This window comes from Erpetoichthys calabaricus, chromosome 4 (genome assembly GCF_900747795.2).
Source record: "Erpetoichthys calabaricus chromosome 4, fErpCal1.3, whole genome shotgun sequence".
Lineage (NCBI taxonomy): Eukaryota > Metazoa > Chordata > Cladistia > Polypteriformes > Polypteridae > Erpetoichthys > Erpetoichthys calabaricus.
In genome coordinates, this window is record NC_041397.2 from 205,260,322 (window position 1) to 205,275,101 (window position 14,780).

At 38.9% G+C, this 14,780-nt stretch overlaps 1 protein-coding gene across 1 annotated transcript in view; it reads right to left on the minus strand.

The window, feature by feature from the left end:
* The window catches only part of ttc3 (tetratricopeptide repeat domain 3), a 199,310-nt gene that overhangs the window by 98,903 nt on the left and 85,627 nt on the right, over positions 1 to 14,780 (minus strand). The window contains exons 17-18 of the mRNA XM_028800224.2: positions 13,458 to 13,548; positions 5,953 to 6,102 (exon numbers count right to left, since the gene is read on the minus strand). Coding sequence (XP_028656057.1) covers positions 5,953 to 6,102; positions 13,458 to 13,548 — 241 coding nt within the window. The remainder of the gene's footprint in view (positions 1 to 5,952; positions 6,103 to 13,457; positions 13,549 to 14,780) is intronic.

The following is a 14,780-nucleotide window of genomic DNA, read 5'->3' on the forward strand; positions in this document are numbered from 1 at the left end:
AAGGCAGACTCTGATGTGCTCTACAGGTAGTCCCTGAGTTACAGACATCCGACATACGACTTACGAACGGGGCCGCAGCTGCTCCTTCAACTGTCTGGGGGACGCAACGCAGGCTCCTCAGTAACTGCCGCTCCATCATCTCCGGCTTGGGAACGCTGCAAGTGGTGGCTGGATGGGGGCGGATTCGCTGCTTGTGCAGTGTAGTGTCCCTCGGGCAGCTCCACTTGATGAATGGGGCAGTGGGTGTATGGCAAGCGCTAGTGTGCAGGACGAAGGCTTGATGGGGCGGAGGGGGGCGATTTGCTGCCCACCCACCATGCCGCCGCAGCTACTGCTCCTGACTGGATGGAAGACTGGATGGGGCAGATGGGGGAGTTTCACTGCCTGCCCACCACACAGCCTTGCAGTGTCCCTTCAACGGCTGCCTTGCTCGTTCTCGGAGGGTGGCTGGTGATGCTGCAAGCAGTGACCCGGTTGTGGCTGAACGGAGGCCACTGAGGGTGAATGGGGCTGTGGGTGGCTGCCTGTTGAGTGAGGGCGGTGGAGGGCGATTCACTACCCGCCTTTGGCCGCACCCTGTTCGCTCTCAGTGGGCTGACGCTGCAGGCGGCATACTGTATGCAAGTGGAGGTGACTGTGTGGTGGGCAGGTGGTGAACCGCCCCTTGCTGCCCCCATTCATTCTCAATAGCAAGCCTGCTTGTACTGTTATGTACATAGCAGGAAGTTGTCTCGTCAGTACAGCAGATGTGCTGACGAGGGGTGCCTTCCTGCTGTGATAGCATGTACAGTGCTGTGCAGAAGAGCTCATTTTAACCTTTTGTCTTCACCCTTCAACAATGTCTCTGAAACACAAATCTGACGCAAGTGCTGGTGATACAGTAAAGAAGAGAAAAACCATCACCTTGGAAAATGAAGTAGAAATAATAAAAAGGTCAGAGAGAGGTGAAACTCCATCATTCATTGGCAGAGCACTTGGTTACAGTCGGTCAACAATAGCATTTATTAAAATAATGTACCTGTTCCGACTTACATACAAATTCAACTTAAGAACAAACCTACAGTCCCTAATCTTGTACGGAACCCGGGGACTGCTTGTACTTGTTTTAACCACAGGAGTTTTTCAGCATGAACTGATTGACCAATTGGGTATTTCTCAGTCTTCTCCGAGTTGTGCCATGCCAGCTGTATGGGCTGGTATTATCCACTTGTCATCCAGATATACAAGATTTCCTTACACTGTGGTTGAACAGGAAAACATCAAAGTGCAATTCATAGCAAAGTCCGGTTTTCCAAATGTAATCAGAGCGGTCGACTGCACGAACGTTACTATACAGGCACCTTCAGAGAATGGATTTTTTTTATGTAAAAAGAAAGTACTCCCAACTCCATTAATGTGCAAATTATCTGTGATGTTAAAATGCGTCTTATTAATGTTGATATGAGATGGCTCTGCTCAAATCATGATTCATTCATACTGAAAAATAGTGTTAGGAACAAACTTGAAAACGGTGTTGTGTGATGGCTGGCTCCTCAGTAAGGTAATTAAATAAATTTGATATTACTCCTTTGGTCAAAATTGCAATGGTGACAGCAGGTATTCGCTGAAGATGTGGCATCTCAACACACTTGCTGACCCACTGACTGAACAGGAGCTATGTTATACTGACCTCACTCTCCGGCTCGAGCTGTGGTAAAATGTCAGTTGTAAGTGTCTCATCAATAACTGCAGCAGCTCGCTGCTTAAACTGTGTGACCCCTGGAATTCCATTACTTCCTCCACTGCTGTTGACACTCAATACAGTGGGCTATGACTCACCTTATCACATAGATGTTGATATCTAACCAATTTTATTTTGGGCACTGTGTGTCTTTCTGAACTTGAACTTTTGAGTGCCTCCACCACGCTGTGCCACTCCATCCATTTCCTTTTGCTCCTTATACCACTGCTTAAGCCACCAAGTTGTATGTTTTCCATGCCTCCAATTCAATGGGCGGACCTCCATTTCGTATTCACTGAAATTTTTCTTAAGTGTTTTTTCCATTGTCTTTTAACAAAACACTGAATGGAAGGGGCTATTCATATTGATTTGCATATTCAAATAGGTGAAATTCTGGGAGGAGTTGGGGTGGGGCTGTAGGCTCATGCATGTGCGTTAAAATTCACGATGATTGGGATTTAAACAGGCAAAGTAGTAGATATTTTAGTTATTGTAGTTATTCAGAACAAATCACAGTACAGAAACTGCACTCATTAAAGTAGTAAATGATTTGCGGGTAAATGCAGACAGAGGCCATTTATCTGTTCTCATCCTCTTAGATCTGAGTGCTGCATTCGATACCATTGATCACAATATTCTTAGAAATCGCCTTAGTCAATGGGTGGGCCTCACTGGCAGTGTCTTAAATTGGGTTGAACCCTACCTGGCAGGTAGAAAATTCTTTGTAAGTTGTGATAATTATACTTCAAAGACCCATAATATCCTATATGGTATTCCTCAAGGTTCTATCCTGGGTCCGCTGCTCTTTTCGATTTACATGCTTCCGTTAGGTCAGACTATCTCGGGGCATAACGTGAGCTACCACAGCTATGCTGATGACGCACAACTGTATTTATCAATAGCACCTGACGACCCCGACTCTCTTGATTCACTGAGACAATGTCTTACTTGTGTTTCTGAATGGATGAGTAGTAATTTTCTCAAACTAAATAAAGAGAAAATAGAAATTTTAGTGATTGGCAATAATGGATATAATGAGGTTATTAGAAATAAACTAGATGCATTAGGATTAAAAGTCAAGATAGAGGTAAAGAATTTAAGGGTAACTATTGACTCTGACCTGAATTTTAAATCACATATTAATCAGATTACTAGGACAGCATTTTTCCACTTAAGTATAGCAATAGTTAGACCCCTTATAACATTGCAAGATGCTGAGAATCCATGCTTTTGTTTTCAGTCGACTAGATTACTGTAACGCTCTCCTCTCAGGACTACCCAAAAAAAGACATCAATCGATTGCAACTAGTGCAGAATGCAGCTGCTAGAATCTTAACTAGGAAAAGAAAATCCGAGCACATCTCTCCAGTTGTGATGTCGCTACATTGGTTACCTGTGTCACTTAGAATCGACTTTAAAATCCTGCTTATAGTTTACAAAGCCTTAAATAATCTCACTTCATCTTATATTTCAGAATGTTTTACACTTTATACTCCAAATCGTAACCTTAGTTCTTCAAATGAGTGTCTGCTTAGAATTTCAAGAGCTAAACTTAAAAGAAGTGGTGAGGCGGCCTTCTGCTGTTATGCACCTAAAATCTGGAATAGCTTGCCAATAGGAATTCGCCAGGCTAATACAGTGAAGCACTTTAAAAAAACTTCTGAAAACACTTTACTTTAACATGGCTTTCTCGTACTGTAGCTTCATTTTAGTTTAATCCTGATGCTCTGTATACTCAATTAATTATTATTACTCAAGGTATTCATAATCAAAATCTGTACTAACCCCTACTTTCTCTTCTGTTCTTTTTCCGGTTTTCTTGGGTGGCGACCTGCGCCACCACCACCTGATCAAAGCACTGTGATGTCCCTACATTTATGGATTAAAGGCCAGAAGTCCACATGACCGTCATCATCAAGTTCTTTCATGAGAACCCTGAATACAGTGAGGACTGATCATTATGTTAGGTAGAATGCCTAGAGGGGGCTGGGTGGTTTTGTAGCCTGGAACCCTTGCAGATTTTATTTTTTTCTCCAGCCGTCCAGAGTTTTTTTGTTTTTTCTGTCCTCCCTGGCCATCGGACCTTACTTTTATTCTATGTCAATTAGTGTTCCCTTATTTTAATTCTTATTTATTTTGTCTTTTTTCTCTTTCTTCATCATGTAAAGCACTTTGAGCTGCATTATTTGTATGAAAATGTGCTATATAAATAATGTTGTTGTTGTTATGCAGTTTTATGCATCTGAATTTTTGTGCGTGTTCACACATTTCTAGTTTCGTCCACACACCATGTTTTAATGTGAATTCTATGCAAGACATTATATATGAGGTCCCTGCCGACTGTGGAGGCCATTTGATTACAGTGAACTCATTGTCATGTTCAAGAAACAAGTCGGAGATGATCCGAGGTTTGTGACATGGCACATTACCGTGCTCGAAGTAGCCATTAGAAGATGGGTGTACTGCGATCATAAAGGGATGGACACAGTCAGCAACAATACTCAGGGAGGCTGTGACATTTAAACGATGCTCAGTTGGTACTAAGTTTGCCAAAGTGTGCCAAGAAAATATTCCCCACCACCACCACCAGCTTGAAGTGTTGATACAAGGCAGGACAGGTCCAAGCTTTCATGTTATTAACGCCAAATTCTGTACCTACCATCCAAATGTCACAGTAGAAATCGAGACTTATCAGACCAGGGAATGTTTTTACAATATTCTATTGTCCAATTTTGGTGACCATGTGCAAATTGCAGCCTCGATGAGGAGTTTTTAGCTGACTGGAGTGGTACCCGGTGTGGTCTCTGGCTGCTGCAGCCCATCAACTTTAGGGTTCAACATGCTGTGTGTCAGAGATGCTCTTCTGCATACCTTGGTTGTAACGAGTGGTTAAGCGAGTTACTGTTGTCTTTCTATCGGCTCAAACCAGTCTGGCCATTATCTTCTGATCTCTGGCAACAAAATGACATTTTCAACCCCAGAAAGCTGCCACTCACTGGATATTTTCCCCTCTGTAAACCCTAAAGATGGCCATATGTGAAAATCCCGGGAGATCGGTAGTTTCTGAAATACTCAGACTAGCCTGGTGCCAACAACCATGCCACATTCAAAGTCACTTAAATCACCTTTCTTTTCCTTTCTGATGCTTGGTATGAACATCAGGTCACCTTGAGAATGTCTACATGCTTAAATGCATTGAGTTGCCACCATGTGATTAGCTGATTAGATATTTGCATCAACAAGCAGTTGAAATGATATTCTTAATAAAATGACCGGCATGTATAGTATACTTCTTTGCTAATTAATAATCTCTGTTCCGCTTTCCATTCACAAGGATTGCTAGAACTCTCCATAGACCTACAATAAAGAATCCATAATAAAAAAAAAAAAAAGTCATCAGGTCATTTATTCTCTATAACACCCGAAAACAGAGGCCATAAACAAATTGAATCAAAACAGGTGCCACCCACCCCATTCACCACTCAATAATGAAAAACTGGACTGTAAACAAACATTCTTAAAAAGTGCTGAACAGTTACTGTACTTGAACTCATCTGATTGACTAAACCACCATAAAAGCTGCAACATAAAATTGGACTAGATATTGATAGTATATAGTGGAAAGCAGTGACTAAGGACCAGAAAATAACTGAGGGACTTAAGTTGTTCTAAATAACTATGAAGTAAAAATACTGATTTTAAAAGCTCCTTTTGTAAACAGCTCAAAAGATAAATATGGAAAACAATCCTAGTCACTGTCTGCATGTACATTATCCCGGTGTAAACATAAGTTTGCTCTCATTCTTCCTTATATTCTAAAGATTATTATTTTAGGTGGATTAGTGAGTCTACATTGAACCAGTTTGGAGGTATGTACAAATGTGCACCACAACAGACTGGTGTTCTATCCACTGCTGGTTCCTGCCTTAGGTTAATCATAATGGGCAATGTGTCCCTGTAAATGCATAAAATAATAAACAGATTTGGGATATAAATACTGTAATTCTCACAAATGTTTGTCACCAGCAGAAATCACAAAACAGATAGGCATCTTTTTAAAACCCCAACATTTTTCAAATATGCACTAAGCTGAAATATTTTTTCAGAATGAATAGTTTTCTTTGACTAGCTCTCTCCAGTAATAGCAGTAAAAAGCAAGAATTTGGAACACCTAAATAAAACTAAACACTTCATAAGAATTACAAACCCAAAACACTAAATCAGAAGTTTACCTTTAATGTGGTTGAATCCAGTATATCAAGTGCCTGAGAAAACGCTTGTTCAGCATTACGAAAGCGGTGATCAGCAAGGGCTATGTGACCATCATGAATAAAAGACTGAAGTTTCTCATGGAGGTTTCCAGGTGTTAATTGACTGCTTGCCTTGCATACAGAAAGAAAAAAAAATGTACATAAAAAATAAAATTAACCAACTACAAAGAGATTTCCAAGTATTTATAGTAGTATTGATCTTCATGCTTCTGTCACCCATAAACTCGAATAATCAGCACTGTTATACATACCTCTATTAACACTAGAATCATCCAAGCCTACGAAAAAATTTGTAATCCCAGCCCACAAATTCCTACGCACCTCTCCATCAGCATCTTTTGTTTTATAAACGTGACGATCAGCACAAGCTGCAAGCAGCCTACTGTCCCATTCCCCGTTTTGACAGAGCTCAACTCAGGCAAACATTTCTCACAGATCAAGCCAAGGCTCCTTATCTGCATGTGAGGTTCCTGGAGGTGTATAGGGTAAATAATACAGTATATCAGTAATTGGAACAGATGCATTTCATGTGCGTTCCGTGTCTACAAAGATCTTGGTAACTGTAGGATGAAAGAAAATGCGAGGCAAGAAATGCTGAACACATATCTAAAGCAGAAACTTTTTCCATGTTATACTAATAATGATGTAAAGTGTATAATGTGTGAAGACTTTAGTCCAAATATCAAATAAACACATGCGCTTTTATTCAAGAATATAACCAAAGGGTTATAAGACAGCGGTTCTTACCTCTGCACCATTCAAGAACATGTATTAACTCCCAGTCGATTGACATTTGAGCTTGGGTTTTTAACTCTTTCACATCAATATGTAAATCAAATGCTTTTTTTTCTTTGGTTATATTCTTGAATAAAAGTACATGTGTCCAAAGCGGGGGATGGTACAGCAGGCTGCTTGTGCTGATTAACACATTTACAAAACAAAAGACGCTGATGGAGAGGTGTGAAGGGATTTAAGGGAAGCCGGGATTCTAGCATTAAATACATACAGTTTAAAGATCCCTTCAGATTTATTGGGAGGGTAAAATCAAAATTACTATATGTGTAACGCTCACACAATTGTGATTTGAGATGAAAAAAGTAAATGTGAGATACTGTATGTGCTTAAACATTTTCTTTGAATCTCCCATTATAGGTGACATAGAATTGGGACACAAAGAAAAATATAGCAGTATAACTTAATCTGATTGCAAATAATTTGCATAAGATAAACTGGACATTGCCAAGCACTTGGTTTATTCTTTGGAGATGATTCGCTAAGCTTTTTTTAAGCTCTTTTAAATATGTAAACTTAGTTAATAGCAGTTAAATCAGGATATTAATAAAACGAGTACAAATCTTTTCCTCTATTAAACTCAACTGCCATGGCAACAGGTTTTGAGACACTCTCCTTCTACAGAATGACAAGATGGCTAATGAATCGGAAAGAATCTTCTTGTGTGGACATACCCTTCAGTTTCAAAAATCTGTTAATTTCCTCACTACTGATGATATGTCTTTCAGTCACACATGCAGCAATATTTAGCCACGCCACGTCAGCTCCACTACTATTCACAGGGGATACGATTATAATGTCCCCCCTTCATTTCTTTCTCCACACTTCCATCTTGCTATCACTTTGGTAGATATTTTACATCTTTCAATCCATAACACTCCATTTCAGAACTCTACATACTTGTTAAATCAAATATGGTATACCTGTTATTGGTGCTGAATGGGGTTGCATGGTACAGTGGAACCTCGGTTCACGAACGTCTCAGTACATGTACAAATTGGTTTACGACCAAAAAGTTCGCCAAACTTTTGCCTCGGTTCACGACCACACACTCGGTATATGAACAAGCCAGTTTCCCTTTCGGTTTGTACATGTTCAGTCTCTCCCTGTGCATTTCGTGTGCAGCGAGCATGAGAGAGAGCGCGAGAGAGCGCTGCACACACACACACACACACACACACACACAGACAGAGGCAGCGTGAGAGAGAGAGCTGGACGCATAAGGTAGGAAGGCAGTTAAAGAATGCACTGGGCTTGATTTTGTTTTCACTTCTGTTTACAGCGATCGGTTCGTAGCGTGCATTGTTGCAATGTTACTTTTCTTAGTGGTTTATTAAATTACGGATTTTTTCAAATGTTCATTTTTTTCCCCTGTGCTTAAAACCTAGTATAAAAAAAAAAAAAAAAAAAAAAAAAAAAAAAAAAAAAAAAAAAAAAAGTGTTTTTAGCCAGCGGTTGGTAGCATTCAAGGTTTTCTCAGTGTTATTCAACGTTTTTACATTTAGTTTACTATTATGCATTGCATTCTATTGTTTAATTAACTATATTTGTGCTTAAAAATATACAGTGCATCCGGAAAGTATTCACAGCGCATCACTTTTTCCACATTTTGTTATGTTACAGCCTTTTTCCATAATGGATTAAATTCATTTTTTTCCTCGGAATTCTACACACAACACCCCATAATGACAACGTGAAAAAGGTTTACTTGAGGTTTTTGCTAATTTATTAAAAATAAAAAAAACTGAGAAATCACATGTACATAAGTATTCACAGCCTTTGCTCAATACTTTGTCGATGCACCTTTGGCAACAATTATAGCCTCAAGTCTTTTTGAATATGATGCCACAAGCTTGGCACACCTATCCTTGGCCAGTTTCGCACATTCCTCTTTGCAGCACCTCTCAAGCTCCATCAGGTTGGACGGGAAGCGTCGGTGCACAGCCATTTTAAGATCTCTCCAGAGATGTTCAATCAGATTCAAGTCTGGGCTCTGGCTGGGCCACTCAAGGACATTCACAGAGTTGTCCTGAAACCACTCCTTTGATATCTTGGCTGTGTGCTTAGGGTCGTTGTCCTGCTGAAAGATGAACCGTCGCCCCAGTCTGAGGTCAAGAGCGCTCTGGAGCAGGTTTTCATCCAGGATGTCTCTGTACATTGCTGGAGTCATCTTTCCCTTTATCCTGACTAGTCTCCCAGTCCCTGCCGCAGAAAAACTTCTCCACAGCATGATGCTGCCACACCTCCATGCTTCACTGTAGGGATGGTATTGGCCTGGTAATGAGCGGTGCCTGGTTTCCTCCAAACGTGACGCCTGGCATTCGCACCAAAGAGTTCAATCTTTGTCTCATCAGACCAGAGAATTTTCTCTCTCATGGACTGAGAGTCCTTCAGGTGCCTTTTGGCAAACTCCAGGCAGGCTGCCATGTGCCTTTTACTAAGGAGTGGCTTCCGTCTGGCCACTCTACCATGCAGGCCTGATTGGTGGATTGCTGCAGAGATGGTTGTCCTGGAAGGTTCTCCTCTCTCCACAGAAGACCTCTGGAGCTCTGACAGAGTGACCATCGGGTTCTCCCTGACTAAGGCCCTTCTCCCCCGATCGCTCAGTTTAGATTGCCGGCAAGCTCTAGCAACAGTCCTGGTGGTTTTGAACTTCTTCCACTTACGGATGATGGAGGCCACTGTGCTCATTGGGACCTTTCCCCAGATTTGTGCCTCGAGACAATCCTGTCTCGGAGGTCTACAGACAATTCCTTTGACTTCATGCTTGGTATGTGCTCTGACATGAACTGTCAACTGTGGGACGTTATATAGACAGGTGTGTGCCTTTCCAAATCATGTCCAACCAACTGAATTTACCACAGGTGGACTCCAATTAAGCTGCAGAAACATCTCAAGGATGATCAGGGGAAACAGGATGCACCTGAGCTCAATTTTGAGCTTCATGGAAAAGGCTGTGAATACTTATGTACATGTGATTTCTCAGTTTTTTTATTTTTAATAAATCTGCAAAAACCTCAAGTAAACCTTTTTCACGTTGTCATTATGGGGTGTTGTGTGTAGAATTCTGAGGAAAAAAATGAATTTAATCCATTTTGGAATAAGGCTGTAACATAACAAAATGTGGAAAAAGTGATGCGCTGTGAATACTTTCCGGATGCACTGTATATTTACATACAGTTCGTATGGTCTGGAACAGATTAATTGTATTTACATACAATCCTATGGGGGAAACTGTTTCGGTTCACGACCAAATCAGGTTAAGACCAGAGTTTTGGAACGAATTATGGTTGTGAACCAAGGTTCCACTGTATATGGTATCTTACATTAAAATAAATAAATAAAAATAAAAAAGCATACCTGCATTTCTTTCATTTCAGTACTCAAAGTACATGGTAGTTTTCAAACCCATCGCACTTAGTTGTTTATAAGCACAATCGGACCTCCAAGAGGGGGCCGCATAACTCAACCTCTTTGATTGTTAAATTGAATGTACTGTATACAATACATCTAGCTCAAACCACCAAAAGCTGGCATGAATACAGAAGTCTAAATCTTAGTACCAATCCAATAGATAGTGCAGAAGTTTGCATCTTGCCATTTGACATTTAAAATTTTACTGTCAATAACTGGCTAAGAAAAGATGATAATATTAATGCCCTGTTAATATCTGGCGATTACCATGACAGTTATTTTTACAACACAGTAGTTATTCTGTTATTAGTATATGCGAACTGATCTTGTCTCTCAACTCTGAACTGCTCAAGTATCAGAAAAATACCAATGATAATTTTGCAGACCAATATTAATTTCACATAACTTTCTCATGTACAATGAAATATTTCAACAGTTCCTCCCCTACTACTTTAAACAAAAAGCATGCACTTAGAAGTCATGAATATGTCAAATATACTAAGAAATAAACTATTAGCTCTTGTTATCACTTGTTTAGTAATTACAGATATTCACCATTACCAATTTAACATCAATTTTCTACGGTTACCCAAAATAGCCAAATGTTTTCTTCCTTTCTCCATGGTACTAGGCATCCTTTGGGATGAGACCCATTCTTCTCTTATCATCCAATGCTCCAAATAGACTGTCTAGATCTGAATTATCCACCTCTATTTCCCAGGCTAAGTGGATGGTCACCCTAAAGTTCCAAATCTCTGGCCCTAGCACCTGATGTGGATGATTTAACAAATTTGGTTTACTTGTTGTTGGCCATTGCCAAGGAAACCTGTATTTAACATCTCTGACCCTGGCCGACCTTTCAATAAAACCCCTAAACACTCAACACAAAAAACCTACATGAAATTAATTAAAGAGTTTCTTTTTAATTTGAGCACCAAATAAAATACAAAGATTACATTTCATAAGGTTTATGGTTACTCTTATCTGCAAAAAATACATCACAATGATTAAACAGTTAATAAAGACCACTTGGTTCAAAAGTTAAGTTTTTTGAGTAACACTTAAAGTAATTTTTTGTAGTTTTAAATGACATCCTCATTTTCACCTCATTGCTTAAATTTTTAAATCATCCAGCCTAACAGTCATGTCTTTACATGACAATTTCAGTTTTTAGATTCACTCCAATCTAATGACGCCTTTTTTGCTGGAGGGCCACGGTGGTCCTTTTTCTTGTCAGCTCAAAATAACTTAAATCTGTTTCTCCTCAGCATAACACCTACCATCATTGTGTCAAATCATTCTTATAATTCAGCATTCATTTTACTTTCATTCCACAAACCTACTCTTACCTCCTTTCTTTACAGTTTTGCATCATGTTCCACTTTAATTGTCCATATCCCACTCCTGTAGAGCAGTGTTTCCTAAGATTTTTTTCTGTAGTTACTTTTTGTAACCTAAATCATCCCAAGACACACTACTATCTTACTAACCACAAACACATTATATTTCATACATGTGCTCAAATGACTGAAGGAGTGGGACTACCAAAGAAGCCGGTTTAAAAAAAAAAGATCAGCATTCACGGACACAGTACTTAGTGTGCACTTTGGCGGCATTTTCAAGCTGCTTCGCCCTTCTGCCTCAGAGGCAGCTCATATGCCCACTATCCATTAGCCCTATTAGGCTCACTGGCTACCATACACCCAGGGCAGACGTGTTTGAAGTGCTCAAAGTGCGGTGTCTGCAACACAACAATCACAGAGCTGCTTTCATACTAGCTCTTCCAGGTAGTCTTGTCCTCCTCAGACAGGTCGTAACCACCTGCGGAGATTGTCCCTCTCAGGTTCAGACGTAAGTAGGCTACACTATTATTTCCATGGCACACCTGGGTTTCTCTCATGGTGCACACTGGTTGAAAAACACTGCTGTAGAGCATAGTAATCCTCACAAAGTTTTTATAAACTTTACTCTTTAATGCCTATGATTTTTTTAGAAGTCAGAATGCCTGACAGCTCACAAAAGTTCCTTCGGTAACGGCTGTGTTTGAACCTCAATCTGTACTCAGTGTCACCTATGTAGCAAAACCTCCCTACTTCCTCCAGAACTCCACTGCTTATATTTAATTTTACATTTGTTACATCAGCATACTGCACCTTGTTATTCACTTTCTATGAGTAAATTCAATGAGCCACCTGCAGACACCACTACATAATCTATGAATCCACCTTTTACATCTGCAATAGGTAGAGTTTTGCTCAAAATGGTCATATACCTACCTCCTTGGCAACATCTGCCCCGTCATCTTAATGTCTAGCTATCAATATGAAATCATTGGTATACAAGAACTCTTGACAATCCTTCATGTACTGAGATTCATATCCATCATTATCACGAAAATCAATGGTCTCAAAACAGGTCCCTGGTGCATCCCCACCTTCACTTCAAAAATGTCAATACCCCTATCTGTTGACCTGGCCAATGCTCAAACTTTCTCATACACTGACATCACCTCAGACACTTTAAATAAAAGATTCACAACTGATCTACAGACATTTCCTGATTTTTATTTACTGTTATAGTGGTTTTCATTTAGTTTATTATCTGTATTATTATCAAATATTAGTATATTGACATTCTGATTTATTTTTTGCATTTATAATTGAAGTTACTAGTAAATGACTATTTTTCTACCTTTTCTTGCTGTTTTGTCGAAGGGAACCAACACAACTCATACATTTACTAATTAGGCTGACACCTTTATCCACGGGGACTCATAATATGATATAATAGGTAAAATTTACTTTGGCTTTCCAATTGGAGCACAGGCAGGTCAAGTGACTTGCGCAGGGTCGCATAATGTCAGTAGCAGGATTTGAACCCACAACCTCAGGGTTTGAAGTTCAAAGCCTTAACCACTGCTCCACACTGCCTACAACCACCTAAAAATAATAACCGTCTTGAATCTATGTAAGTAATAACATAAATATAAAGGAATATTTGGATTTGAATGGCCTGGACAACAAAAATCACATGTTGTCCCTTTTATCAGTATACAAACCTACTGCTGTTCCTTACATAGACATAAACAAACTAAAGGCTTAACAGAGAAATTAAAAAATTATGAGAAATAATGTTATCATATTTAAGGAAAAGAAAAACCCTAATTACCTATGAAAAGTAAAATTACTTTTGACCAAAGTAGGTCTATTATTTACGCAACATGGGAAAATTAAATACTTAAAAGTTGTTGTTTTTTTTACCTTTTCCACAGGATGGTGGGAGGCCCCCTTTACTTTCATTTTTTCCTGTCTTTTCTGTGGGCTTGAGGAATTGTGCATAGCAGGAATGACTCTATATATAGGTAACAGAAAAAAATAAAACATTTAAAATTCAATGGCTGTTTACTTTTAGTCTGAACTAAGTAAGCTGTTTGCAAAAGCACATTTCCTTCCTATTAAAGCTTTAAATGGATTTAATGATACTTAAGGTATAAAAGAAAAAAAATCACTAGGGCCATAAAGTCAAACAATTTTTAAGGTCAAACAGACTTATACAGATTATATAGCAATTTTGCCTGTGCAGTGAGTTCGAGTGGTCTACATGCTATTAGAAAAATAATAAGGAAAAAAAATCATAATCACTTATTCTTTTTTAGTTAGCTGTTATAGTGAATATAGTGTTATTGTGAATTTCCCATCGGGATTAATAAAGTATCTATCTATCTATCTATCTATCTATCTAGTTTCTCGTAGCTCCAAATGAAAAACAATGCTTTTATTTTTTGAAAGGAACTCAGTTAGCACAGATACTTCTGGACTTAAAGAGTCTGTTGCAATTCACAAAGTAATGCATTGCCTTGGTTTAGCAAGGAATGATGCTCTAATTAACATGGTATTCTTTGAAATAGTTTAAGAAAATTTTACAGAAAAAAGAAAAGCATATATAGAACAGAGAAAACTATGGAATAAGGACAGTGGAATATTCCATACAGGGCTGCCACTTGAACCAGTAATAATGATTTGAATATTTCACACATAAAAAAAAAGCAATCATTTAAATATGTATGAACAAAAATTATAATACACAACACAAGCACAACAACCATTAAAGCACCATGTTAATTATGTTTGAATTAAACTTTCATTTATTCCTTAGGCTCTGATGTTGTTTTTAGACAAGGAAAGGTTCTTGAAAATCTTGATGTACAACAGTGATAACAGGTTTGTGTTTGCTTGTGGCAGCTGAAGACCAATTTAATTGTATTTATTAAACAACTTTCACTGCAGACTCACAAAAAGAGACACAGTTAATTTTTAAGATTTTCATTTCTGTTTGAGAGATTATATATTTTACATACATTTATTTTCTTTACAAAATATATTTAAATACAGAAAATAGATGAAAACTTTTGTCATTTCTCTCACACATGATTAACAGACCCAAGTGGCAACTTATCAGTGTATTATATAGAGGGTGCCCCATTAAGGCTGGATTTATACTTCACGCGATGCATGCTCCAGCGGATGCTACTGCCATGCAAGCATTGTACTGTTTACACATGTGCGCATACTTTACATAAATCT